Genomic DNA, 27228 nt, shown 5'->3' on the forward strand with positions numbered 1-27228 from the left:
AAAAAAAAAAAAATTATGCATCAGCGCTGAAGTCCTATTATTTGTGTTGTCTACTATATACATATATTAACATTATATTAACATCATTCCAGCCAGTTGGAGTGGAATGGTTTCTAATAATAGCAGATTGGCTAGAATCCTGACTTGTGTTGAATCTTTCAAATTAGGTTGGCTGAATGTGTGCCATCCAGATCCTTGGAATTTTCATACCATCTTTGTTGTTGATATTTGGGTGGTTTATCAGGATTTCGCAGGATTCTTTAAATTTTCTTTCGTACCATGTTTTTGTACGGTGTAAGGAGCAGGTGCTTTTCCAGTTGATTTGGTGTAAGGTGTTGAGTGCGTGGTCTGAGAGGCCTGCTTCACCATAATGGTTATATTTAATGTGTCTAATGTGTTCTTTTTTGCATATAGGGATTGCGTATAGGAAAAATACGACTAGAAACCAGTAATGTCCTAAATACCAAGAAAACCATACAGAATAACCTGACTAAAACAGAATTAGCAGCAATCAAATCGTTAAAAGCCAAACAAAACATAATAATAACAAAAGCTGATAAAGGCAGTGCCACTGTTGTCCTTGACAGGTCAACATACATACTGCAAATGAACCAACTAGTAGCCGATAACAACACATATAAAATGGTGAATTATAACCCAACAAAGAGGATAAAGGACAAAACAGAAAAACTATTAAAGTCCGTCACTTCTTGGCCACCAGACACAGTTAAAAAACTCAAACCCCACTACGCCCGCCCCCCCAGAATATATGGGGTTCCGAAAATACACAAACAAAATGTGCCCCTCCGACCAATAGTGGAAGGAATAGACAGTCCCAATTACCACCTAGCCAAGAAATTAGCGGCAACACTCAAGGAGTTGGTAGGTCATTCCCCCTCCTACGTAAAAAACACACAACACTTTATAAACATAATCAAAAACATAACACTCGACAAAGACGACTTATTAGTCAGTTTTGACGTTTCTGCCCTTTTCACTAATGTCCCCATCAATGACACAATTCTCCTACTACAAAACAAATTTCCGCCCGACATTACGGCCCTCTTTGCCCACGTACTAAAGTCCGGTTACTTCGTGTGGCAAAACAAATTCTACCTACAAAAGGAAGGTACGGCCATGGGCTCACCATTATCCCCCCCAATCGCGAACTTCTACATGGAAACCTTTGAGCAAAGGGCTCTTGATTCCGCCACGCTCCGACCGACAATCTGGCTCAGATACGTTGACGACGTGTTCGCGATCTGGCCGCACGGTCGACAAACGCTAAACACATTCCTCAGCCACCTGAACAAACAACACGAACGCATACAATTTACCATCGAAATCGAAAACCAAAATTCGCTCCCGTTCCTAGACACACTAGTTACACGTCTTCCTTCAGGCAATCTATCCTTCACGGTCTACCGAAAACCTACACACACGGGCCAATACATACATGCGAATTCATATCACCACCCAGCACAAAAATATGGAGTCATAAACACCCTTAAAAACAGAGCCACAACTATTTGCTCTAACCAGCAGGCCCTGAAACAAGAACTAAAAATCATTAGTGACACATTCATAAACAATGGCTATAACAAAAATACTGTCAATAAAATACTCTATAAAACCACAACAAAAACGAATCTAGACTACAGTAAAACCATAGCCATCCCATACATTAAAGGGTTATCGGAAAAAATCAACAGAATCCTACAACATTATAACCTTAATGCCACCTTTAAACCACCCACTAAACTTAAAACTATATTCAGCTCCTCTAAGGACCCTCTCCTCCCATTAGCACATCCTGGAGTCTATTGCATCCGCTGCACCTGTAACTTACCGTACATTGGTGAAACAGGACGGACAATCCCTATACGCAAAAAAGAACACATCAGACACATTAAATATAACCATTATGGTGAAGCAGGCCTCTCAGACCACGCACTCAACACCTTACACCAAATCAACTGGAAAAGCACCTGCTCCTTACACCGTACAAAAACATGGTACGAAAGAAAATTTAAAGAATCCTGCGAAATCCTGATAAACCACCCAAATATCAACAACAAAGATGGTATGAAAATTCCAAGGATCTGGATGGCACACATTCAGCCAACCTAATTTGAAAGATTCAACACAAGTCAGGACTCTAGCCAATCTGCTATTATTAGAAACCATTCCACTCCAACTGGCTGGAATGATGTTAATATAATGTTAATATATGTGTATAGTAGACAACACAAATAATAGGACTTCAGCACTGATGTATAATTTTTTTTTTTTTTTTTTTTTTTTCCCACCAGAGGTCAGGCCAACAATTGTGGTAGCGGTTAGTCAGTGTCTTTAACGAACCAGTATGATTGTGGTATAGCTTGTTTCCTGTGTATATTTGTACGCTCCAGAAGATGACCTTAACATAAAGGTCGAAACGTCGAATTGTAAAATTTTAGTAATAGTAAACTAAAGTTTTTATTCAAACACGGTAGTTGTCTCCATAATTTCCAAAAATGCATTCGGATCACCGTGCAAGCCTAAAAGAAAGGAAAAGAAATGGTTTAAGGACTGTACAATGTTAGTTATGAGGATTGGCTGAGGGAATGCGGAGAGTTTAGTAGATTGAAGAAGGAGATGTGATATGACTGAGACTTTTAAATGTAGTTACAGGGTTGATAATGGAGAGTTCTTTTGTTTGGTGAAACACCGGGAAGGAGCGATGACAAGGGGGCCATCCCTAGAAGTTGCAAAAGGAAGCTGTAGCAAGGGAGTAGGAGTGGTTTCTTTGCATGGAGGGTGGCTGAACCATGGAATGCATTGCCTGATAGAGTGATGAGAGCAAGAATGGTCAAATGAGTTCAAATAGTGGTATGTTAGACTTTGTGTTTCCTAGGAAGGACCTCCCATGATGAGTCTTTTGACTCCATTGAGGTCTGAATAATAATAATAATTTTATTAGTATTATTATTATTGACATCTGCCCTCCATGGAGTGAGAGACTCATCATGGAAGGTACACACTATTGCACACAATGCTCATCCAACTGTTCTTTAAACTGATTCAATGTGTCTACATTCACAACACACTCAGGCAATGCATTCCATTCAACAACCACTCTCTATGCAAAGAACCTTCTCCTCACTATTCTGCTCACACCCTCCTTACACAGTTTCCAGCAATGGCCTCTTGTTCTACCCACCTCTCCCATTCTAGGAAAAATCTCTTCCATTCAACCTGATAACAACCCCCAACTAGCTTATATGTCTCAATCATATCTCTCTTATTCACAAGGCTCTGCAACTTATATTCTCTCACGCTGTCCTCCTACTCCACATTCCCAAGACCACTGACCACCTTTGTGAATCTTCTCTGGACCCTTTTCAACATATCCTCATCACTATGAAAACCCACTGAACAAATTTATGCACAATAATTCATATGAGGCCTGATCAAGGCCTCATATGGATTACTGAGCTCTGATTACCCTGTTTTAAAATCATCGTGACTATATTAACAAAGTTCTATGAAACTATGGATGCAAACTAGGTCATACTAGATAAAATCTAGTATTAATTTATCAGTATCTAGTATCAGTGTTTAGAAAAACAGAACTAACCTGTAACACAGCTGGAATTATAGTGCAATATCCAAAAAGTTCCTTTAGATGAAATACTGTATAATTAGAAACTCCAATAGCCTTCACTTTGCCTGAAATACCAATATTTGTAGGGATGTATAAAAATAGTTTCTTCCAACTTTTGCACCAATCACAAATTTTAATTACTGAAATAAATACAAGAGTACTGAAAATTTTCTTTTATTTGTTCTGTATTTGTATAGTTAATACCATCCATTAATCTAAATAAGTGATATTAACTTATTATTACACATTCACTCTGCTTAACATTCACAGCATGGTAAGCAGAGTGGATGTGTTTCTGATCACCAACCAACCAGTTGCAGGTTGTCTGTCAACACTGTCAGTCAACCACAGATGTTTCTCAAGTGTCAGATGATTTTCATTGTTTGGCATGAGACCACCAGGACACTACTTACTGGAGGTCCAAAGTGGATTGAAAAAGGGATGGTACCAAAGTATGATAGGTTTAGTCTTTCATGAGTGGAATGCACTTCAAAAAAAAAAAAAAACAATCTTATTCAACATCCAATGTTCCCTTTAAACTGCATGGGTACATGGTTGCGCATCAACTGAGATGTTCCTGTGCACACTAAATTGTTGCCGAGCAGCTGAAATTTTCTTTTAAAAACACTGGTTGTTCTAAGTCACTATTTACGTGGTTGATTTTGTTTTCCTTCATGCATTGCCCTGCATATTCTAATGGGTTTATCAAATGCCATTGGATTGGTTTGATTTATGAATTTAAGCACAAAGTCAGAAAAATCAGCTGAGAGAAAAAACTTGTACTCAAACAGAAGAAATAAAGTACTAACTGTAAATAGAAATAGAATTACCTCCTTTTAGTAGAATTGTAATACCATGTAAGAACTTTGTGTATAAATTAGTATTATATGAAATGCATCATGTATACAATGAATGAGTAAATTAGATGTAAACATTAGTCCAAAGGTCACGGGTGGGCCTGAGGCATTGGCACTCTCGGAAAGTGACACACATTCGTTTCCCGGAAGACGCTGCTATGATCTCGCGATGTGCCAAAGTTGTCACGGACGAAGAACGTAGCGGGTGGGAAAAGATCGCAAAAAGTAGTAAGAGGGTGCTAAAAAGGGGGGGGGGAAGTGAAGAGAGAATAAAAAGGGTTTGCACCCCTTTCTCAAGGCTTTTTTTGCCTGTTTTGCTGGATGACGATTTGACTTCTCTCGTGGACGGATGGTTCCTGATGGTGTTTCTTGGCGGCAGTTCGATATCGGAAGGTGCGCCTTTCCCTTCAATGTCTAAATTTCTGCCGGTACTAAAGCGTGAGATGTCGGCATATGCTGCCTTCGCTGAAAGTTCCGACAGAATACTATCGCGGACGTATATTATGAACCGGCAGCTATAAATGAGGATGGCCTGAAACAGATCGAGAATAGATGAGGGAAAAACGCCAGATGTAGAGTATAATTTAATCTGATGACCATGGTGACCCACCACGTGGATGCAGGCTTATGGAAGTATCAAAAGGTAATTCAAACAAAGAAGGACAGTTCAGACAGACCTGGAGATCCTGCCCCAAGAAATGGTAAAGTAATGATTTTGTTGTATAATTAACCAGTCGGAAAAAGGGAAAGATCATTGTAGTGTATTAATTGAGTATGGACAGTATTTGAGAACTTTAAGTGATTATTTAGCAGTGGCTGATATCCATAAGACAAATTGTTAGGAATGATTATAGATGATTGTGACTAGCTTAACATGCAAGACGAAAACAGTAGGTAGAAAATTGAGTAGAAGTGTATAATATGTATATTATGTGTGTTAAGTCTCTAACTCAAAAGAAGGATTTATTGTTCATGTATTAGAGTATGAATCAGTTTGAAAAAGTTTGATTTAGCATGTCCTTGAACTAATTGAAAGTGAGATTGGTCTAAGTGTATATTATGTCTTTAGATTCCAATAAATATGTTTTTTCTTTTACACCTGAGTTTTGCCTGTGATATGAACCAAAACTACCACTCATTAATCTGAACCATAGCAGGTGGGGGGGGGGATTATAAGAAAGGCATAACATGTTATAGAGGTTACGACTGCAAACCAGAATTAACTTAGCCACAGTAGAGCATTTAATTTATGAGTTTAAGCACTAAATTTATTCACCTATGTGCACCAAAGGTCTGGAAAAGTCTCCCTGAATAAGAGTCCCCCTCTATTCTAAGATATTGGCTAGCGCAGCTTTAAAAAAATAAATTTGTCAATATCTGAAGAGGAGACAGCCCCAGAAAGAAATTAGAGGATTCATTTCTTTAAGCAAGGAATAACCTTTAACAGTCAAGGTAAGCACGTGAGTAAAATTAGGAATCGGCCAGAGATATAGAATTTGCTTTCCTTATAGAATGAACACGTAAGAAGCGATACAGATATTAGAGTCAGGGAAATTTTATAAGTCTTGTAGTTATTGTAGAGAAGAAAATTCATAAAGGAAGTAAATTATTTTAGGAAGAGCAACGACATAAAATGGCGCACACGGCAAATATATAACACCAGTTAGGTTAATCTGATCATGGGAAGCCAATAGGAATCGTTAAGAATGAAATAGGCAGCATTCCTATTTTCAAACAGATATGATTAGCTGGAGCGACTGCTTTACTAGAATGGTCTAGTGAAGTTATGCGAGATGGACTGAAAGCCCACTACAAATGTGACGTCACTTTTATAATGGGTTGCAGTTGTCAGGTGATGAAAAAATTTTCTGCTCAGAGCAGTAGCAGGTTCACACAGATGTAAAAAATATTAGAGGGAATATATTACCAATACCTGTTTAAAATCATCTGAATCAAGTTATCATGTTGACGTAGAAGAAGAGTTTAATTTGTGGAAGTACCATAGTCGCCTCCCCCTTATCCATGATTTCAGTTATCCACAGTCAACCCCAGTCCAAAAATATTAAATGGAAAATTACAGAAATAAACAATTTATAATACATCAGCAAAGTGGATATTAGATCCAACATTATTTTAAAGCCGAATGTTTGCAGAAACTATGAAAGTTTTGTAAGTTGACCTGAGAGCTTATGAGAATACAGTCCTTGGCATCCCCAAGTTGCCTTAGCTACTTAAGTCAAGTAGTGCAAGGCAACTCAGTGCCGAGGATTGTATTCTTGTAAGCTCTCAGATCAACTTACGAAACTTTCATAGTTTCTACAAATGTTTAACTTTGAAATACTGTTGGATCTAATATCCACTTTGCCTATGTAATTTTAATTGCTGAAATGAAGCCATATGGCTCTTTCTTTTAGTAATAGACAATTCATAAGTTTTAAACTGTGCACTGTTCTCAGTGGTTCTCGGTTATCAGATTGATTGTCACGGTATCGCAGTGCTTGTGTTCAAGAAACTCTTATCTTAATTAATAATGGCACCAAAGCACAAGAATAGTGATGGTAATAATTTGGATATGCCAAGAAGAAATCATAAAGTGCTTCTTTTTAAGTGAAAAAGGTGAAAATTCTCAACTTCATAAAATAATAAATAAATAATAAAAAAACAAAATGTATGCTGAGGTTGCTAAGATTCCATTCACATTCAGATAACTTTTATTACAGTATGTTGTTATAATTGTTGTATTTTATTATTAGTTATTGTTGTTAATATCTTATTGAACCTAATTTATAAATTAAACTTTATCATAGGTGTTTTCCTTATGTTTTCCTATACATAACCTTTATGTATAGGAAAAAACATAGTATATATATATATATATATATAGGGTTCAGCACTATCCATGGTTTCAGCCGTACGTGTCTTGGAATGTATCCCCTGCAGATAAAGGAGTGGGGAGACACTGCATAAAAGTTTCTAGCAAAAAGTGGGTATTTTTTTACTTTGGATTCCAAGGAGTCCAAAGACTCATCAAGAGAGGGTACCTACTCTACAACTCTCTGTCTCCACCACTCAATCCACCAACTACCATCATCATATACACCAACACCATCTACCATCATCACCATTAGTATTTTCACAGACAATCACAAACATCCACGCCCACAGCTGGATTCGAACCTAGAACTTTTGGCTAGAGAGCAGATGCACTGACCACTCGGCCAACCAGGCTGACATAAGAGAGAATTCACCTAATCCAGTGAGCAGAATCCCCTCAACTAACAGAAAATTGGTGAAAAAGTAGAAAGTGGCCTTACACAGGATTTGAATGCATAGTACTGGAAGTAACTAAGAAGTGGCTGATAAAACCTACTGCTTGCTTACTTTGCAGTAAGCCATTGCTTACTGCAATGACTGTGGCTTCAAATCCTGTGTAAGACATGGATATTTGTAAAAGAGTGTTCTGGGTGAGAATGTATAGCTGCTTAGGTTTATGTCTCATCTTTAAAAGAGTGATGCTATTGTCCGATCACAGATATGAGAACCTCAGTTGGCTAGGTGCCAAGAAGAGTCAATTCATGTTGAAGGGGAGAAAAGAAATAAGGTGATGTGCAAATTGGTCATAAGGTGATGTGCAAATTGGTCACCAACATGTGAAATCATGTGCTTTATATGTAAAATTTTCCAACCGTTAAACAAGCAAAATAGTTGCCACTTTATAAACTACAATATTCATAAAAGAGAAGTTAATTTTCTGATGTGAAATAATAAACAACTCATCCTGCAATATGGACTGATTACCCTATTATCAGAATGGATTCTCCTTCTTCTGACGTGCAGAAGTGTCGAAGGGTCTTGCATCTGTGGGTGTACAGTAGCTTAGTTTCATTTTAAATTCAAAAGTAGGATAGTAGAGAAAAATCTTTGCTGCAAAAACAAACAATATGGTCTGAATTTATTATGGCATGATTTGCAAGTAATTTATCTTTGCATTTTTAAAATTCTTACCTTGCTTTTTTGCCTTACATTTCTGCCTTGATTGGCAAAAATCAATTGTTTAAGAGCAGATGAACAGTGAATAACCTTTGAATTTTTGGCAATGGACATCATTCAAGAAAAAATATAAATATGAATTTATATTTATAAAATGATACTGATATCGATGACATCATCAGAACTTGAGGGGGGGGGGAGACAAGTCAATAATACTGTCACATAATAATAAGAATATATCATGATATCCATAGAAAAATAGCTAAGTTTTTGTATAATCTGTTATGATCCCCTATATTAAATTTAAAAAAAAAAAAAATCATCATCATCATCACCCTCCACAAAGTCAGCACATTCATTGTAGGATTATTCAACTGACAACATAACTACAGAATAACATGTATGCCGCAGTAAATAACTTTTCTATTATGTACATATCCGTAGTTATGGATATCCCACAGGTTTCACTGTATAAAAAAAAATTTTTTAAAAAAACTGATAACACATTATCATTATATCACACCTCCAGGGAGTCCAAAGACTCATCGAGGGAGGCATCTACTCTACAACTGTTCTTCTCACTACTCCACCAACCTTCATCATCTAACACCAACACCATCTACCATCACTAGTGCTTTCACAGACAATCACAAACATCCATGCACAAGCATTTGAACCCGCAGCCTTTTGGCTGGAGAGCAGATATGCTAACCACTTGGCCAACCAGGCAGGCGTTTATCATGCTGAACTTAAAATCCTTAACACTCCTTGCATTCTCTTTGTCTCTTTTCACATATGATGAAGTGATGTTGGAAAGAATCCAGGGACAACTGACTAAGATATTTTTTTATGACTAAGAGCTGATTTCTGGAATGCTGAATATGAAGAATGGTTGAGAAGATGCAATTTACAGTCCAGTGAATAGGAAGAAGAGGGGTGATTATGAAAGAGATGTACAAGTTAGTAAGGGATTGTTATATGATTAACATTGAAGAGATTTTTCATAAAATGGTGGAAGAACAAAAGGTAAACCCTGGAAGCAATATAAGGCAAGTATGAGCAGGGAAATGAAAAGCAGGTTTTTTGCATGGAGAATTGTGAATGATTGGAATACATTGCCTGAGAAAATGGTGTCTGCAGAGAATTTGAATGTGTTTAAGGTTATGATATGATGAGCTGTGTGCAAGACAAAGGACTTCCTAGATAAGGCTTCGAATCCATGGGATTTTAGGATAATAATAATTAGTGAAAACAATGTTGAAGCGAAGTAATACAAAACATCACGTGAAGTTAGAAGAAATGGAGATTAATTTGACAGAAATTCACCTTATTTATTTTATTTGCATCAACAATATTTTTGTTGATTTGTTATCAACAAAAAAATCAATTGTTTTAAATAAAAATTAACTGAGCTAAATTGTCAATTTATAAGATTAAAAGTCAAAATCAAGCATAAAATGATCAAGAATGAAGATCCATGAAGTCAACAGGCTCATTATTATTATTGCAACAAACCTGAAGTCAAGATTTATTATAGATCTCACTCAACAAACAACATTGGTCAGGTGATAACAGTGCTCAGATCTGATCACCTAGTTTCCAATGTGATGTAGAAATCCTGAAAAGGATCCAGGGATGAGTGACTACAGCAACAACAGAATGCTGAAATGTTTGTTATTTTGGTGTGTGTGTGCGTGCGTGCGTGTGTGTGAGAGAGAGAGAGAGGTTCACGAAATGAACCTCTCTCTCTTTCTTCAAAATATGAGAAATGTTCTGAGATTCCCTTCAACATAAGGTACCCCTCCCCCCTTGCTCAATCATTATAACATTTTCCCCAACAAAGCTTTAACATCTCTCAGACAGCCATCTGAAAATGTACAACCATATAATCATCCCTTATATCAGGGGTACCCAATCTTTTTGGTCCCCATACCCCCTTGGCTTTTAGTAAATTATCCGGTACCACCTATTCATTGTAATAAGAAATTAATTCTTAAGTTTACCATACAGATTCAAAGAATATAAGAAATAAACAGTAATTAAGTTTTCATAAAAGCTTTATTCGGTAAATAAATCAATTAAATATCAGAAAATTGTAAAATCTTTATTAAACTGCAGTAAAATCGACTAGTGAGACCCTTGATTCTGTTTCTTATCCACCAACAGTTTTATTCTTGGTACAGTTTTTGAAATAGATACCCGCATATCATGTTCAGGATCCAGTTTGTTTCTTGTTTTGGACTTAACTGAAAACAGAACTGAGAATCCTGATTCACATAGATAAGTTGTTATAAATGGAATTATAGCCATGTAAGCACATTTGGTGATAACAGGATATGCTTCTCCAAGTGTACACCAAAAATTTTGTAACTTCATTGATTGGAATTCAATTCGGAGTTTCTTGTTATTTCGGAGATCAATCGGCTCGTCTTTCACTGGGGCGTTGTCACTGATTTTTTCTAAATAAATATGAAAAGAGTTACATATCCAGACTTCATTCATTGGGTCAGGAGGAATTATTCTTGCAAGTGCCTCTTTTCAAAGTTTTTAAATGCAATATAATGCTATCACAAACTTCTTGTTTTAGTTCATATGCCAGATCTGAAGTGATTTCATCAAGAGATTTGAAATTGGCAAAGTGACTGAACTCCACCCTTCTTCCCCAGAGAGTCAATTTTTCTTGAAACGATTGTATCTTTTCTTCAGCCTCCGCGAGAATGACATCTGTACCTTCCAGTGAAATGTTCACAGATTTAAGAATTCCAAATACATCCGAAAGATAAGCCAGAGAAATCTCAGAGTTTGGATCTTTCAAATATGAAGCAAAAGCAGATTCTTTTTCAACTAAAAATATTTCAATTAAATTTAAGTTCAAAAACCCTTCCTAAAACATTTCTTCTGGATAACCATCACACTTCTGTATGAAGCAGCAGTACGATATGATCTGCTCCAACCTTTTCACACAAAGATTTAAACACACAGTGATTCAATGCTTTTGCTTTGATAAAATTCACAACTTGAACAACAATATCCAATGATGTTGTTCAAGTTTTAAAAAAGTTTTAAAGCGAATAAAAGTTGAGCAGCTCTCAAATGTGAACTGTAGACTAAAATACACAAAGATTATTGAAGAAAAAATGAAAAAGTTTGAGAACAGGAACCAAACCTTGGGGATTCAGTGGCAAGCCTTGAAAAAAACCTGATTGATTCAGCTACAGAGGCATGTGGTGAAGTTTTCTGCAAGGATAGAAAAATTAGAACTTCATGGTGGACACAGAAAGTTAAAGAGGCAGTGAGGAAAGGACGAAAGCATATCAAAAGTTCCTGGCAAATAAGTCAGCCACTGCTCTTAGAGAATACAGAGACAAATGTAAGAAAGCTAAACAGTGTGTAAAACTAGCTAAACACTGTGTAAAACTAGCTAAACAAAAGTCATGGGAGAACTTTGGCAAGAACATAGAAAATAAATATCAAGAAGGTGGCAAAATATTTTGGAGGTTGTTGAAGAAGGTTAGAAATGGAGGAAAGAGTACTGTAAAAGGAGTTAGAGATGATAAAGGTGACATGAAAACAAGAGAAAAAGATATCCTTGAAGTATGGAGTAATTATTTTGAAAAACTGCTAAATGAAACAAGCAGTGATGATAGCACAGTGGTAAAAAACACTGACCAGGCATGCAGTCAGGAATACATATCCATACTTGAAGTAGAAAAAGCCATCAAAGGCTTGAAATGTGGAAAGGCAGCAGGAGTAGATGATATTCGACCAGAAATGCTGAAGTATGATGGTATAAAAGTCTTACAGTGGCTGCACTGCATAGTTTAGAAAGCCTGGACAGAGGGACGAATTCCCGATAATTGGAGTAGAGCTTTAATAGTACCCATATATAAAAAGTGAAATAAAACTGAATGTGAGAATTACAGAGGTATTTCCCTACTCAGTGTTCCTGGCAAGATCTATGTAAGTATACTTGAGAAACGGTTGAGAAGAATTGTAGAAGAAAAGCTTGGTGAAGAACAAGATGGATTCAGGTCAAATAGAGGTTGTCAAGATCAGATCTTCACTTTATGACAAATAGTGGAGAAATCATGGGAATATAACAAAGATCTGTATTTAAGTTTTGTCGATTTGGAAAAGGCATATGACAAGGTGCCAAGAGAGAAGCTATTCAATACGCTACAGTTATATGGTGTCAGTGGGGCATTATATCAAGCAATACTTAGTCTTTATTTGAGTTGTAAGTCAGCAGTTAGAATTGAAGGAAGTACAGGAAGATGGTTTAATGTTAGCTCTGGTGTCAGACAAGGATGTAAATTATCCCCTCTGTTATTCATTATCTATATGGATCACATTATGAAAGAAAGTGGTATTAAACATGATATCAAAATTGGAGATGTTAATGTCAGCTCTTTGCTTTATGCGGATGATGTTATACTTCCAAATAAATCCGCTACAAGTCTGCAAGATTCTCTGACTAAATTGAATAACTGTTGTAATAGATATGGTATGAATGTCAGCAATAAAAAGACAATGAAAATAGGCAGAATCATTGAAAATGCCCATTGTGTTGTGAATGGAGATGGTTGGTTGGTTGGTTGGTCTATAGTTTATTTGGCACAAAAACTACAAAGGTCATACTGTGCCATACTAAAGGTTACAACATTAGCATTTACAGAATTGTAAACAATATGTCTATATAAGAATCTAGTTTCACAAGCAGCATCTCTAGGTAAACAGAATTGCTGCAGAGGGCACAGCAACACACAAGGTCAGAGGTTATCACAGTAGTGCAAAAATAGTTAACAATATAAGTTAATACATAATATATGAAACACTAAGCCAAGGAATGCAGTATCTACATATATGTAAAATTATAATAGATGCCTTTATAGCAGTACAAAAATAGGCAAAATGGGATTATTATAAATATGCATGGATGAAAATTAAATTTAGCAATGCAGTAGAAACAGAATTACTAGAAAGTACACAAATAGGTAAGATGTCCTATAGCACTACATGATTATTCGAAAAATAAAGTAGTAAATAAGATGCATACACAAAATATATGTTAAGTGATGCAGTATCTACATATATATAAACAAAATTACTGCAGAGGTTTCAGCAGTACATAAATAGATAACTATAGGTTAACATATGTATATACAAAACAAGTCAAGGAAAGCAGTGTCTACATCTAGTAAGATTACAACAAACAAGAGTCAGAAAGGAATTATTATATATATTATTATATACAGCATTGATATAAAATTTAAGTTTAGCATTATGGTATTTACATATTAACAGAATTACAGCAGGGTGATACAAATATACAAGATCAAGGCCCATGGTAATGCATAATTAGTCAGATTTAACGTAATGAATAATATATATATATATAAAAGTTAAGTTAAGCAAAAAAAAGGTATTTACATATAAAAAAATTTATGGTCAAATGTGTTTGTACAAATTAATTCTTCCTAAAAAAGTAAAAACATCATGCAATTTGCCTGAGTCTACTAGCATTTTCCTGAGTGTATATGGCTTGGTTAGATAGGTGAAAATTTCATTCCTCTCTTGTGTAAATTTTTGACAATCTACCCAGAATATGATGAATAGTGAGATGTGTGTTGCATTTTTCACATATGGGAGGGTCATCAGCTCTCAGTAAATGAGAATGTGTAAGGTGACTGTGACCTATGTGGATCCTAGCAAGGACAACCTCCTCCCTTCTCTTTGTACGTTGACTTAGAATGCCAGTGTTTAATTTCAGGTTTAATGTTATATAAGTTATTTGTTGATGTTTCTTGCTATGTTAACTCCCACTGAGCAATTAGCTTTGATCTTATAAGTTGTCTGTATATGGAACTGTCAAATAGTATGTGGAGAAGGTATGGGCTGATTTAGCAGCTGCATCTGCAGCTTCATTTCCTTTGATTCCGATGTGGCTGGGAATCCAGCAGAAATGAACATTGAAATTAAGGATTTTCAAGCTTCATTTTGGCAATGTAAACATTATTTAAATTATTTGGTCTAGCTACTCACTGATGAAGCCTCAAAAAAGGCTGAATCTGGTCTGGGTAGTGACCTCCCACCATAATGTAATAACAGCATACATTTCCTAGGAAATGTGTTTTTACATTATGGAAAATACCTAAGAATAGTGATCAGAACTTTACCACCTTTGCTACGAGTTGTCCGGTATTGTACTACGTACTAGGGTCACTTGCATTAGCTCACGCTAGTGATCGCTGATACTTTATAGTTTACTATATTCGGCATGAAACTCTCTGATTCCATTCTTTGAGTTTCTTATTCGGTTTTAAAACAATGTGGGATTTAATATCCCCTTAATTTAAATTAAGGATTTTCATTTTGTGAAGCAGGTATAGCACTTCATAAAGTACTGGATGAGGATTATACATAGGAGAGGAGATAGCCTCTGTAAAGAGCTCAATGAGTCTGTATAAATGATACACTTTTGGTAGCAGTTTTCTTTTATATGCATAAGTACAAGCTAAATGGCATGTAACTCTGCTGTATAATTACTGCAGTCTGGTGGGATCTGATTTGAGATAATAATGTCAGAAAACACAGCAGCACAGCCAACAGAGGTGTTAGTTCTTGAACCATCAGTATAGATGGGTAAGAAATCAGTGTGTGCTGTTCTGTGTGCATTAAACAACTGCAGGTAAATGAATGATGGGGTACAAGATTTCTGTAGCTGACAAAGTGAGAGGTTGGGATGGTGTGCAAACCTGCCATGGAGGAATGCTATTATGTTTAGTGTAGCTAATGTTGTCAACATTTATACTAACAGCTTGCAGTTACTTTAATATGCATACCAAAAGGATGTATAGCAGTTTGATGTGTATGATATTGAGCTTCCCAATGAGAGAGAAGATACTATTCCATGTAGGGTGATGTGGGAGAGATTTTATTTTTAGGGCATAATTAAGAGACAACTGTTTCCATCAAAGTGATAGAGCCAGTTCATTTTCTTCTACATAGAGACTTGCAGTGGGTGAGGTGCAAAAGGCATCAGTAGCTATCCGAATACCCTGATGATGGATGGAATCCAACCGTCTTAGGTTAAATTACTCTGTCTTGCTGAACCATAGACTTGGGACCCATAATCCAGCTTTGAACGTATAAGTACACAATAAAGATGGAGCAATGAAGCTCGATCAGCACCCCACCCAGTAAAGGATAGAGCGTGAAGGAGGTTCAAAGTTCTTTTGCACTTTTCTCTTAGTTGATGAATGTGTGCTAGAAATGTCAGTTTTCTGTCAAAAATGAGTCCAAAAAGAACTTGGTTTATGTAGTTACTGGAATAACAGTAGGTCCCATTCTTAGTTCAGGATCTGGGTGATGAGTGCGTTTTCAACAGAAGTGTACACAGACACTTTTTTCTGTTGAAAACCTAAACCCATTATTAAGAGCCCACAGAGAGACATGATCAATTGCTTGCTGAAATTGCCTTTCAATTACCCTCATGTTACGTGAGTGACAGTATATTGTGAAGTCATCAACATATAGAGCGTTGTCTACAGTGGGAGGAAGCTGTTCAATGATTGAGTTGATTTTAATAGCAAAGAGTTACACTTAAGACAGAGCCTTGGGGAACACCTTGTTCTTGAAGATATGGTCGAGATAGCGTACTTCCCACTCTGACTTGGAAAGTTCGCCTGGACAGAAAGTTTTTAATAAATATAGGGAGGTGTCCTTTGAGACCTAGGTTATAGAGGTCTTTTAATATGCCATATCTCCAGGTTGTGTCATAAGCTTTTTCCATGTCAAAAAAAACCGAGACAAGATGTTCTCACTTCAGAAATGCATCTCTTATATAAGTTTCTAACCGAACTAAATGGTCTAAAGTTGATCGATGTCTACGGAAACCACATTGTGTATTGGAAAGAAGACTATTGCTTTCTAAATACCAGAGAAGCCTGGCATTAACCCATTTTCTCTAGCATCGTACAAAGACAGCTGGTCAGAGCAATGGGTCGATAATTATTTGCTTGTGTTGGATCTTTTCCTGCTTTTGGGATAGCAATGACAATTGACTTATGCCAAGAATTTGGAAACTCTTCTTCTGCAAGTATTCTATTGTATAATAAATGTTTTATCATTTCATAATGGATGTCATCAGGTTCTACTGCACTAGGGTGAGATTGTAGGAGAGCTCTTTTTAGTTCCTCCTTGACAAATGGCTGATTATATGGCTGAAGAATGTTGGTAGAACAATTAAGCCTTTGTTTTGCTCGCTGCTTTTTCAGTATTAAAAATTCCAGAGAATATGAAGCTGTTGCTGAGATTTTAGCAAAAGTTTCTCCCAAAGTATCTGCAACAGCTTTGGGATCAGCAAGAACACTTCCATTATAGTCTAAGGTGACAAACAGTGTGTACTATATCTGCCTTTCATTTTCTGGATTTTATCCCATACTATTTTTGGACTGGTCATTTGATTAATTGATGTAGTAAATTGGATCTATGATTGTTTTTGATTCTGATGTCTTACAAAACGTGCTTTGGCTTGAGCATGCTTGAAAGTTATTAAATTTGATGTGGTGGGGTATCTATGAAATATGCTTCATGCTCTGTGTTGACCTTTTTTGGCTGCCTGACATTCTGGGTTCCACCAAGGCTTTGGATAGACTGGAAATCGAGATGATGTTTTGGGGATGGAAGTTGTTGCTGCCTGGACAATGCATTCTGTTATATATTTTAAAGCTTCATTGATAGGTGTTTGACTGATGGTATCAGCATTAAATTTTGTAAGATGAGAGAAAGTGTTCCAGTCAGCCTGGTCCATTTTCCATATATAGGTATCCATGTGGGTGAACATGGTTCCTGTGAAGACATTGTACAAAGAACAGGAAAGTGATCACTTCCATATATGTTCTCTTCAACATCCCACATGAGCAGTGGAAGAATGGAAGGGGAACAGATTGTAAGATCAATTGCAGAATATGAGCAGGTAGGCATATGGAAGAAAGTATTGAGTTTATTATTTAGAAGGGAAAGGTTATTATCATCAAGAATTTTTTCAATGATTTGACCTCGTCTATTAGTGTTGGCACTACCCCATACAGTATTATGACCGTTAAAGTCACCCATCAAAAGTATGGGTTCAGGCAGTTACGAGATAAGGTTATCAAGATCAATTTCATTTAACTCAGCATTTGGTGGTAAATAAATTGACCATACTGTTATAAGGAATCCCACAGAGAAGCGAATCGCTACCGCTTCCAGAGAAGTATTAAGTTGGACCTGATGGAAAGGAATATGACTGCCCACTAGGACAGCTACTCCTCCATGGGCTGGACCATCTCCATTTCTATCCTTACATACAACAGTGAAATTCCTAAAGGTACGGTCCTCATTGGGTCTTAAGTAAGTTTCCTGTAGATAGAAACAGAAAGGTTTGCGTTTCTGCAACAACATCTTGATATCGTCAATATTCTGGCGGATCCCACGACAGTTCCATCGTAAAAATTTTCCTATTGTTTTGATTTTATTGACTTGTCTGGTTTCCGAGATGTTGAGGGCTTATCTTTGTCAGATTTATATTTATCCACTGTTTTAGGGAAGTATGGATGGCCAGTGTTCATCTCTTCCTCTGGTAGAGTGTTCAAAACATCAAATGTGTTAGAGTCAGTTGGTATGCTTAGTTTGCTTTCAGTGGGTATCGAGGTATCCATTTTTTCTGTGCGAGTGTCTGGTGGTTTATCTTTGAGTGAAGTCTCCACCATAATTTTTTTTGACAGATGAGTTTTCATTGAATGGGACCATTTTTGAAGTTGTCTCTGGAGTAAGGCCATAGGTCTTGTGATTAATGCGCTCAACAGAGAAGCACTTGCGATCGTAAAGTTCAGATATGGTGAAATTATCAAATGGTGGAATACATATACATGTTTGAGTTGCTGTTGTCACTTTTTTAGTTGTTACTTTTTCAGCATAAGAGGATCGTAGAACAGGTGTAATGGTGGCTAGCTTTCTTTTTGCATCCTGATATGTTATGTTTTGTTCTGTTTTAATTTTTTGTATCTCTTTTTCATCTTTCCATTTCTGACATGCACAAGAGTATGCTGGATGATCTCCCTGACAGTTGACACATTTAGCTTTTATTTTCACAGTAAGATTTATCTTCATGTTCTTTACTACCACATCGAGCACAGCTAGTAGAACCACGACAGGCAGTTTGGGCATGTCCATATCTTTGACATTTAAAGCATCTCAGCGGGTTAGGGATGTACATTCTAACAGGAAAGCTGATACCCTGCTTTTTACAGATGTCGTAGGCCTAGATGTAGCAAAAGTAAGGATGATGTTCTTGGTTGAGACCAGGCAACCATCCCTGCGTATCAGGATGTGTCACACCCGTCACTCCTTGATCTTTAAGCTCTGAACATACCTTCTCATCAGGAACCTCAAGGAGATCCCATTCTGATATCACTCCTCTACTGGAATTGAGTGTTCTGTGAGGTGTTACTGCAATCTGTATTCCACCCATTGTCGTTGCTCTCAGTAGTTTCTCGGAATGTTGTTTGCACATTTCCATGAGGATATCACCAGAACACAATTTCTTGACAAATTTGGCCAGTCCTTCTAAACCTTTCTGGATAAAGAAGGGTGACATTTTCCCAATTGGTTTTTCACCTGTTGCTTGAATGATTAAAAAGGTGTACATTTATGTTAGTATCTGATATCTTTTGTTTCTTACTTCTGTTTCCATATGCTGTGTCTATATCATCAGTACTTGGTTGGGACTTTGTTAGGGTCCCTGAAACATTTGAGGATGAAGAATTCATATTTAAGGAATTTTTAATTCGGCACCAGAGCCACCCACCAACGGAACCACACATGGACCCCCACTACCCAGCAAGCAAAGACTGTGCTCAGGGGTGGAAAGCCAGGGCTACCCTGGATGCAATACTGGCACTGCAGCAGATCTAGGATCCCGACCCCGGACCATGGGTTGAGAGACTTACTGCAACGCCGTTGACCCTTGCAGGCAAGCCCACTAGCCGATTGATCCTGACTGGGCCATCCAGGACTACCTGTCTTGCCGAAGCAGGGGCCAAAGTAGTGCAAGATTACCAGGATCCCCCTTTCCAGATGTCCACGTTTCGTACCACATGGCAAACATGGCAGGGCATTGGATCCTGGTGATGGTGGTCTGGAAAAAGGATAGTGAAAAAGATTCAGGAGAAGTAGAGCAAAGAATACGGGAAGAAAAGCAAAGAAAAAGAGGAAGAATGAAAAGGGCCAGTACCATCATTGGGAGGTTACATCCACCACCACGAACAGGTGCCCCACATGGAGGGGTGTGAATAGAGAACCTGTGGAACAAGTAAAACATTTCAGCTACTTAGGCATGATTTTTAGTGAAGATGGTAAATTAAATATCGAAATAGACAACAGAATCAACAAAGCTGGTATGGTAGGAAGACAATTGAATAAATTCATATTCAATTGTCTTCCTTATGTTTTAACTTATGGATCTGAGAACTGGGTCAGAAGTAAAACACTTGACCAAAGACTAAAGACCGCAGATATGAGAGTCCTGAGAAAGATTAGAGGCATGAACAGATGGCATCAATGGCAAGATCATATTAAAAACGTGGATATTAGGAAAGAACTTGACATTGTCAGCATCCAGTAATGTGTTAGCAGAGCTAATCTCAGGTGGTATGGTCACTAAAAACAAAATGGGAGAGGAAAGATTAGCAAAACAAGTGTTCTCTGCCAGGTTGGCTGGAAAACAACCCAGAGGAAGACCAAGATATAGGTGGATCAATAGTGTAAAAAGTGCCTTAGAAGACAAATATAAGATCTGATAATATTGTAGTCTTGAAAGTAATAGACTGATTTGGAGGAAAATTGTAGATAGGAAGTTAGTAATAATGTAAATTTTTCATGTAGTACTATCATATCCTGCACACCCCTTGAGGGTACATGGCAGGAATTTGTGATGATGTTTATAATTTCACTTCCATCTCAACAGTCAAGAAACTGACTTATTTCTTTCTATCAAAAAAAAAAGACAAAAAAAGAGACTGAGTCAAATTTTCTTCTAGGTGAGAACATATGGATTATATCCTGTTTCAAACCCATGAAAAATCTGAACTTGCTGGCTATGTCCTGCTACAAAGCAACAAAGAGATGATCCTGTGTGTTCTTTCTACATTTACTTGTTTTTCTATTTGAGAAGAAAGGGGAAGTAGTCATCCCCCCTTTTCTTTAAATGTATTCAACTGTACTCTTTTTGACACTCAGTATGAACCTCATATTTTACAGCTGTGGTCATCATATTGCAGTATGTGCCCAACTCCATTTTGTAATATTTTGAATGGCTTCTATCAGTCTATATCTTGCTGTCATGATGCCAGTTAACACATCAGCAAAATGTAGCCACTGTAATAAAAAGTTATTGGAAGTTTTTTCACTTGGTTAGACTATAAATTATATATTTAGTTTAATCCTTTATCGAAGTGTAAGCAAACAAAGTTTGCACCTGAAGTATCTTCAAGACTGGGGCAACTCGTGGTAAAGGTGGCATAAGTTCTCCTCACTTACCTTAGTATCTCCCATAATGCCAAGCACATCTCCTTGCAGACATGTATAATGCTATTCAAGGGCCACTACCCAGATTGGTTTTGTTTATTGAGGTCTCATCAGTGGGAGCCAGACCCCAGTGGTGGTGATACCAAGGTGGAAGTAATGGAGAAGTCATATTTACCTATACGAGTTGCCAAAAGGTGTCAAACCTTATTATTAAATTACTCTGGATTAGAGAAAGATGTTGGAAGTTTTTTCACTTGGTTTGACTATAAATTATATATTTAGTTTAATCCTTTATCCAAGTGTAAGCAAACAAAGTTTGCACCTGAAGTATCTTCAGGACTGGGACAACTGTGATAAGAACTTATACCACCTTTACCACAAGTTGCCCCAGTCCTGAAGATACTTCAGGTGCAAAGCAAGTGTAAGCAAACTTTGTTTGCTTGCATTTGGATAAAGGATTAAACTAAATACATAATTTATAGTCTAACCAAGTGAAAAAACTTCCAACATTCTTTCTCTAATCCAGAGTAATTTAATAATAAGGTGTGATGCGTTTGGGCAACTCGTATGGGTAAATATGACTTCTCCATTACTTCCACCTTAGTATCACCACCACTGGGTCTGGCTCCCATTGATGAGACCTCAATAAACAAAACCAGTCTGGGTAGTGGCCCTTGCCTTAATGCATAGCATTATACATGTCTGCAAGGAGATGCGCTTTGCATTATGGGAGATACTAAGGCAAGTGATGAGAACTTATACCACCTTTACCACGAGTTGCCCCAGTCCTGACGATACTTCAGGTGCAAACTTTGTTTGCTTACACTTGGATAAAGGATTAAACTAAATATATAATTTAATAAAAAGTTACTTTTATGATCCATTATTGTATACAAATATATTTATTTAATATTTGCATTTTTCTAAAAAAAAAAATATGGCTAGCAAGTGATAAGCATTAGAAAAATTTTTCTAATGCTTGTAATAGTTGGATATCCCTGTAATTTCCTTTGCATTTTCTGATGACCATCCCTATGTTAGTCAATGTTGTTGTTGTTGTTTCTTGTTAATAATAATGCCAATGCAACTATGACTTTTGTAGAATGCTTTTCCATTCAATTACAAAGTAAATTATACTTGTCAAGAAATTAACCCTTCATTCAAGTGTAAGCAAACAAATTTTTGGAGTGACATATCAGCCTAGTGGCTGTTTTGTATACAGAGGCTAAATGTAGAAATAATTTTCTTTTTACAAGTATCTTTGATCCAGAGTATTTTAATAATAAGGTGATGAACCTTTCTGACTACTTGTATATGGAAAATATGATTTGTGCATTAATTCAACCTTGACATCTTCCCGAGTCCAGCTCCTGCTGGAAAGACTTCAATAAAAGTCAAACCCGTCTGAGTAGGGACCCTTCCTTTAACACCTATCAATATACATGTCCAAAAGAAAGTAGGCTTTGCATTATGGAAATCTAGGACAACTGATGAAGTCAACAGCATCTATATAAATGTAACCTAGTTGTGAAATACCTCATGCACAAACTTTGTTTGCTTACACTTAGATAAAGGATCAAACAAGAATATAATTTCTTGTCAACTATAATTTAAAGCTATGACTTTATGATAAAGATATGATATTTTAATGATAGGAACCAGGGCGAACAGCAAAAAGTCAGCTACTGGAACAAATATGAAAACAAACCCCAACTCAACATCACCAGAGTTAAAGATCGGTACTATCAACGTAAGAAGCCTGAATGACAAAGAAATGGAGCTAGCTGAGGAATTAGATAAGTACCAGATCGACATAATAGGGGTGACTGAAACAAAAAAGACCAAAACTGGTGAGATCTTTCTGAGCAATAAATACAAAATGTTATATTCAGGCAATGACAATCAAGGAAAAGAAGGAGTAGCCATAGTATTCAACACAAAATACGAGGCTAATCTTCTTGAATGGCAGTCAGTCTCAAGTAGAGTAATGTGGGCAAATATGAGAATGGGGAACTTGGCAATGAGACTTATTTGTGCCTATGGTCCCACAGAAGGTTCTACTAAGGTAGAAGTGGAGGAATTTTTTGACGCTTTAGAAAAAGCAACTGACACAATGAAAAAAGAAAAGTTGGTCCTTGTTGGGGATCTAAATAGCAGAGTAGGAAATGATTGTGAGACATACAAAAATATTCTGGGAAAATTTGGAGAAAAGAGCAAAGCTAATAATAATGGCAAATATCTGTTGAATTTCTGCTCAGGACATGGACTGGTTATTACTAACACCATGTTCCAACATAAAAATGTGCACAAATTCACATGGAGAGAAGAGGCTAGGAATAAGAAAAGTCTCATTAACTATGTTATTGTTGATAGTGATGTTTTCTCCCTGGTGCAGGACACCAGAGTGTACAGAGAATTTGAAATTGGAAGTGATCGCTATTTAGTCTTGAGCAGGATAAAATTGAATTTCATATTGAAAAGAATAACATGTAAGAAAGTCTTAAAGCGAATAAAAGTTGAGCAGCTCTCAGATGTGAACTGTAGACTAAAATACAGAAAGATTATTGAAAAGAAAATGAAAGAGTTTGAGAACAGGAATCAAACCTTGGAGATTCAGTGGCAAACTCTGAAGAAAACATTGATTGATTCTGAGAGAGGGATGTGGTGAGGTTGTGTGCAAGGATAAAAAAATCAGAACTCCCTGGTGGACACAGGAAGTTAAAGAGGCAGTGAAGGAAAAGAAGAAAGCATATCAAAAGTACCTGGCAAATAAGTCAGCTTTTACTCTTACAGAATACAGAGACAAATGTAAGAAAGCTAAACAGTGTGTAAAACTAGCTAAACAAAAGTCATGGGAGGACTTTGGCAAGAATATAGAAAATAAATATAAAGAAGGTAGCAAAATATTCTGGAGGTTGTTGAAGAAGCTTCCGTGGGACCATAGGCACAAATAAATCCCATTCGTCCAGTACCCCATTCTCATATTTGCCCCAAAGTAATTACTCCATACTTCAAGGATATCTTTTTCTCCTGTTAGAGATGATAAAGGTGACATGAAAATAGGAGAAAAAGATATCCTTGAAGTATGGAGTAATTACTTTGAAAAACTGCTAAATGAAACAAGCAGTGATGACAGCACAGTGATAAAACACACTGACCAGGCATGCAGTCAGGAATACATATCCATACTTGAAGTAGAAAAAGCCATCAAAGGCTTGAAATGTGGAAAGGCACCAGGAGTAGATGATATTCGACCAGAAATGCTGAAGTATGGTGGTATAAAAGTCTTACAGTGGCTGCACTGCATAGTTCAGAAAGCCTGGACAGAGGGACGAATTCCCGATGATTGGAGTAGAGCTCTCATAGTACCCATATATAAAAAGGGAAATAAAACTGAATGTGAGAATTACAGAGGTATTTCCCTACTGAGTGTTCCTGGCAAGATCTATGTAAGTATACTTGAGAAACGGTTGAGAAGAATTGTAGAAGAAAAGCTTGGTGAAGAACAAGATGGATTCAGGTCAAATAGAGGTTGTCAAGATCAGATCTTCACTTTATGACAAATAGTGGAGAAATCATGGGAATATAACAAAGATCTGTATTTGAGTTTTGTCGATTTGGAAAAGACATATGACAAGGTGCCAACAGAGAAGCTATTCAATACGCTGCAGTTATATGGTGTCAGTGGGGCATTATATCAAGCAATACTTAGTCTTTATTTGAGTTGTAAGTCAGCAGTTAGAATTGAAGGAAGTACAGGAAGATGGTTTAATGTTAAATCTGGTGTGAGACAAGGATGTACACTATCCCCTCTGTTATTCATTATCTATATGGATCACATTATGAATGAAAGTGGTATTAAACCTGATATCAAAATTGGAGATGTTAATGTCAGCTCTTTGCTTTATGTGGATGATGTTATACTTCTAAATAAATCAATCCGCTACAAGTCTGCAAGATTCTCTGACTAAATTCAATTGCTGTTGTAATAGATATGGTATGAAGGTCAGCAATAAAAAGACAAAGACAATGAAAATAGGCAGAATCATTGAAAATGTCAACTGTGTTGTGAATGGAGAACCTGTGGAACAAGTAAAACATTTCAGATACTTAGGCACGATTTTTACTGAAGATGGTAAATTAAATATAGAAATAGACAACAGAATCAGCAAAGCTGGTATGGTGGGAAGTCAATTGAATAAATTCATATGGAATAAGAGAGAAATTAGTCGGAAACTAAATTAGCTGTATACAAGACAGTATTCAAACCAGTTTTAACTTATGGATCTGAGAGCTGGGTCAGAAGTAAAACACTTGACCAGACTAGAGACCGCAGATATGAGAGTCCTGAGAAAGATTAGAGGCGTGAACAGATGGCATCAATGTCAATATCATATTAAAAATTAGGATATTAGGAAAGAACTTGACATTGTCAGCATCCAGGAATGCGTTAGCAGAGCTAATCTCAGGTGGTATGGTCACTTAAATAGCATGGGAGAGGAAAGATTAGCAAAACAAGTGTTCTCTCTCAGGTTGGCAGGAAAACGATCCAGAGGAAGACCAAGATATAGGTGGATTGATATGGTACAAAGTGCCTTAGACAATAGAAATATAAGATCTGATAATGTTGGAGTCTTGACAAGTAACAGACTGATTTGGAGGAAAATTGTAGATAGGAAGTTAGTAATGATGTAATTTTTTCATGTAGTACTGTCATATCCTGTACACCCCTTGAGGGTACATGGCAGGAATTTGATGTTGATGATGACTTTATGATAATTATGTTTTGGCTTAACTGCAGGTATACCCAGTTTTTGAGAGAAAAAAATCCTGCTATATTTATACAAATGCAAAATTATATAGCTCATCTTTAGATGAACAGCTCTTACCACATGATAAGAGCTTTCCTTTAGATTCCTTACATTCTAGATAGATTCCAACCAACTAAAGGATTGATTTGAATGTTTTTCATATTTTGCTTGTTCTATCTGTTCCTAGTTCTTCTAGTGTTTCCCATCATCAAAACAAGATACAGACAGAAGCCATTATAAATAATACAAAATGGATTAAAGCATGCAGCTGAACCAAAGGGCATCATTGTTATCCAAATGCATTATAGAAGTGATTTATTAATAAAATTTATTATGACCTTTTTTTATGCCTTATTACATCAATACTATACCTTCCTTGTATAAATCCTCTAATTGTAGCCAGCTCTGTTGACGCAACACAGAATTTTGTGGACTGTCAGGCTTTTGTCTACTAATACCAGGCCAATGAATAAGGTACATGTCTAGATACTCAATTCCTAGCCGCTTCAGAGATGCCTGAAATGCTTCTTTACATTTTCCCTGATCCGATGGGCCTGAAAATATAGCAAAGCAAATATTTTTTTATCACGGGTGTATTACCATATTCAATATGATTCCATGCACCTATGAAACTTTATATTCTATAACATAAACTACTGAAAATTTTGTAATATATAAGGGTCTGGAAAACTTGCATTTTGAGAAGCCCATTATATACAGTGACAGCATTAATGCATACAACCTGCAATGCAGACAGAAGATAAAATGTCAAGAAATAAGCATAAATCTCTTGGTAATCAGCAAAATAACTGCTATAGGATGAACATACGTCAGGGAAAGTGTTTAAAGACAGTCACACAGCTGTTGAGAGGCTCACCACTTGCAAATGCATCAGGCATTTGCAAGTTTTCAGCTAACATCTGATGCATTTCACTATAATCTTGCTATTCATCCCACTCTCTAATGGGATAAAGTACAGCAATAATCACAAATAGCTAGACAAATAAAAATCCACAGCATTTAGGTTAGGAATTCCATCCTTCAGGAAACATTTGATCAAGGTATCTCTGGACTTCAGGACTGAACTGTGGCAGATTTAATAGGGGCAGTATGTTTTGGCAAAACATAATGTCCTAATAATCTGTCTCCAAAGGACTGAGAAGGGTTTGTGTCTTGAAAGATAAATAGATGTGGAATTTAATTGGCCAACACACAACTGTTGTGATAAACCATCTCATCTGCTCACAGATGAGATGGTTTATCACTGTTGATGAGATGTTATACACTGTTGCAGAAACCAGTGACAAATAATAATGATGACTGTCTGGTAAAAGTGCTCAAACTTGCTGGGAATGGT

The 27228-nt window shown here is 36.7% G+C and overlaps 1 protein-coding gene across 4 annotated transcripts in view; it reads right to left on the minus strand.

Annotated features, from left to right (window-relative positions):
• LOC150105260 (uncharacterized) overlaps nucleotides 1-27228 on the minus strand; it is a 235239-nt gene that overhangs the window by 150221 nt on the left and 57790 nt on the right. For all 4 annotated transcript variants that reach the window (XM_090394025.1, XM_090394026.1, XM_090394024.1 and 1 more), the window contains 2 exons: nucleotides 26243-26425; nucleotides 3620-3711 (listed from right to left, as the gene is read on the minus strand). In XM_090394025.1, coding sequence (XP_090250151.1) covers nucleotides 3620-3711; nucleotides 26243-26425 — 275 coding nt within the window. The remainder of the gene's footprint in view (nucleotides 1-3619; nucleotides 3712-26242; nucleotides 26426-27228) is intronic.

Source organism: Typopeltis vanoorti, chromosome 6 (genome assembly GCF_054136105.1).
Source record: "Typopeltis vanoorti isolate ZY-2024b chromosome 6, IOZ_Tvanoo_1.0, whole genome shotgun sequence".
Lineage (NCBI taxonomy): Eukaryota > Metazoa > Arthropoda > Arachnida > Uropygi > Thelyphonidae > Typopeltis > Typopeltis vanoorti.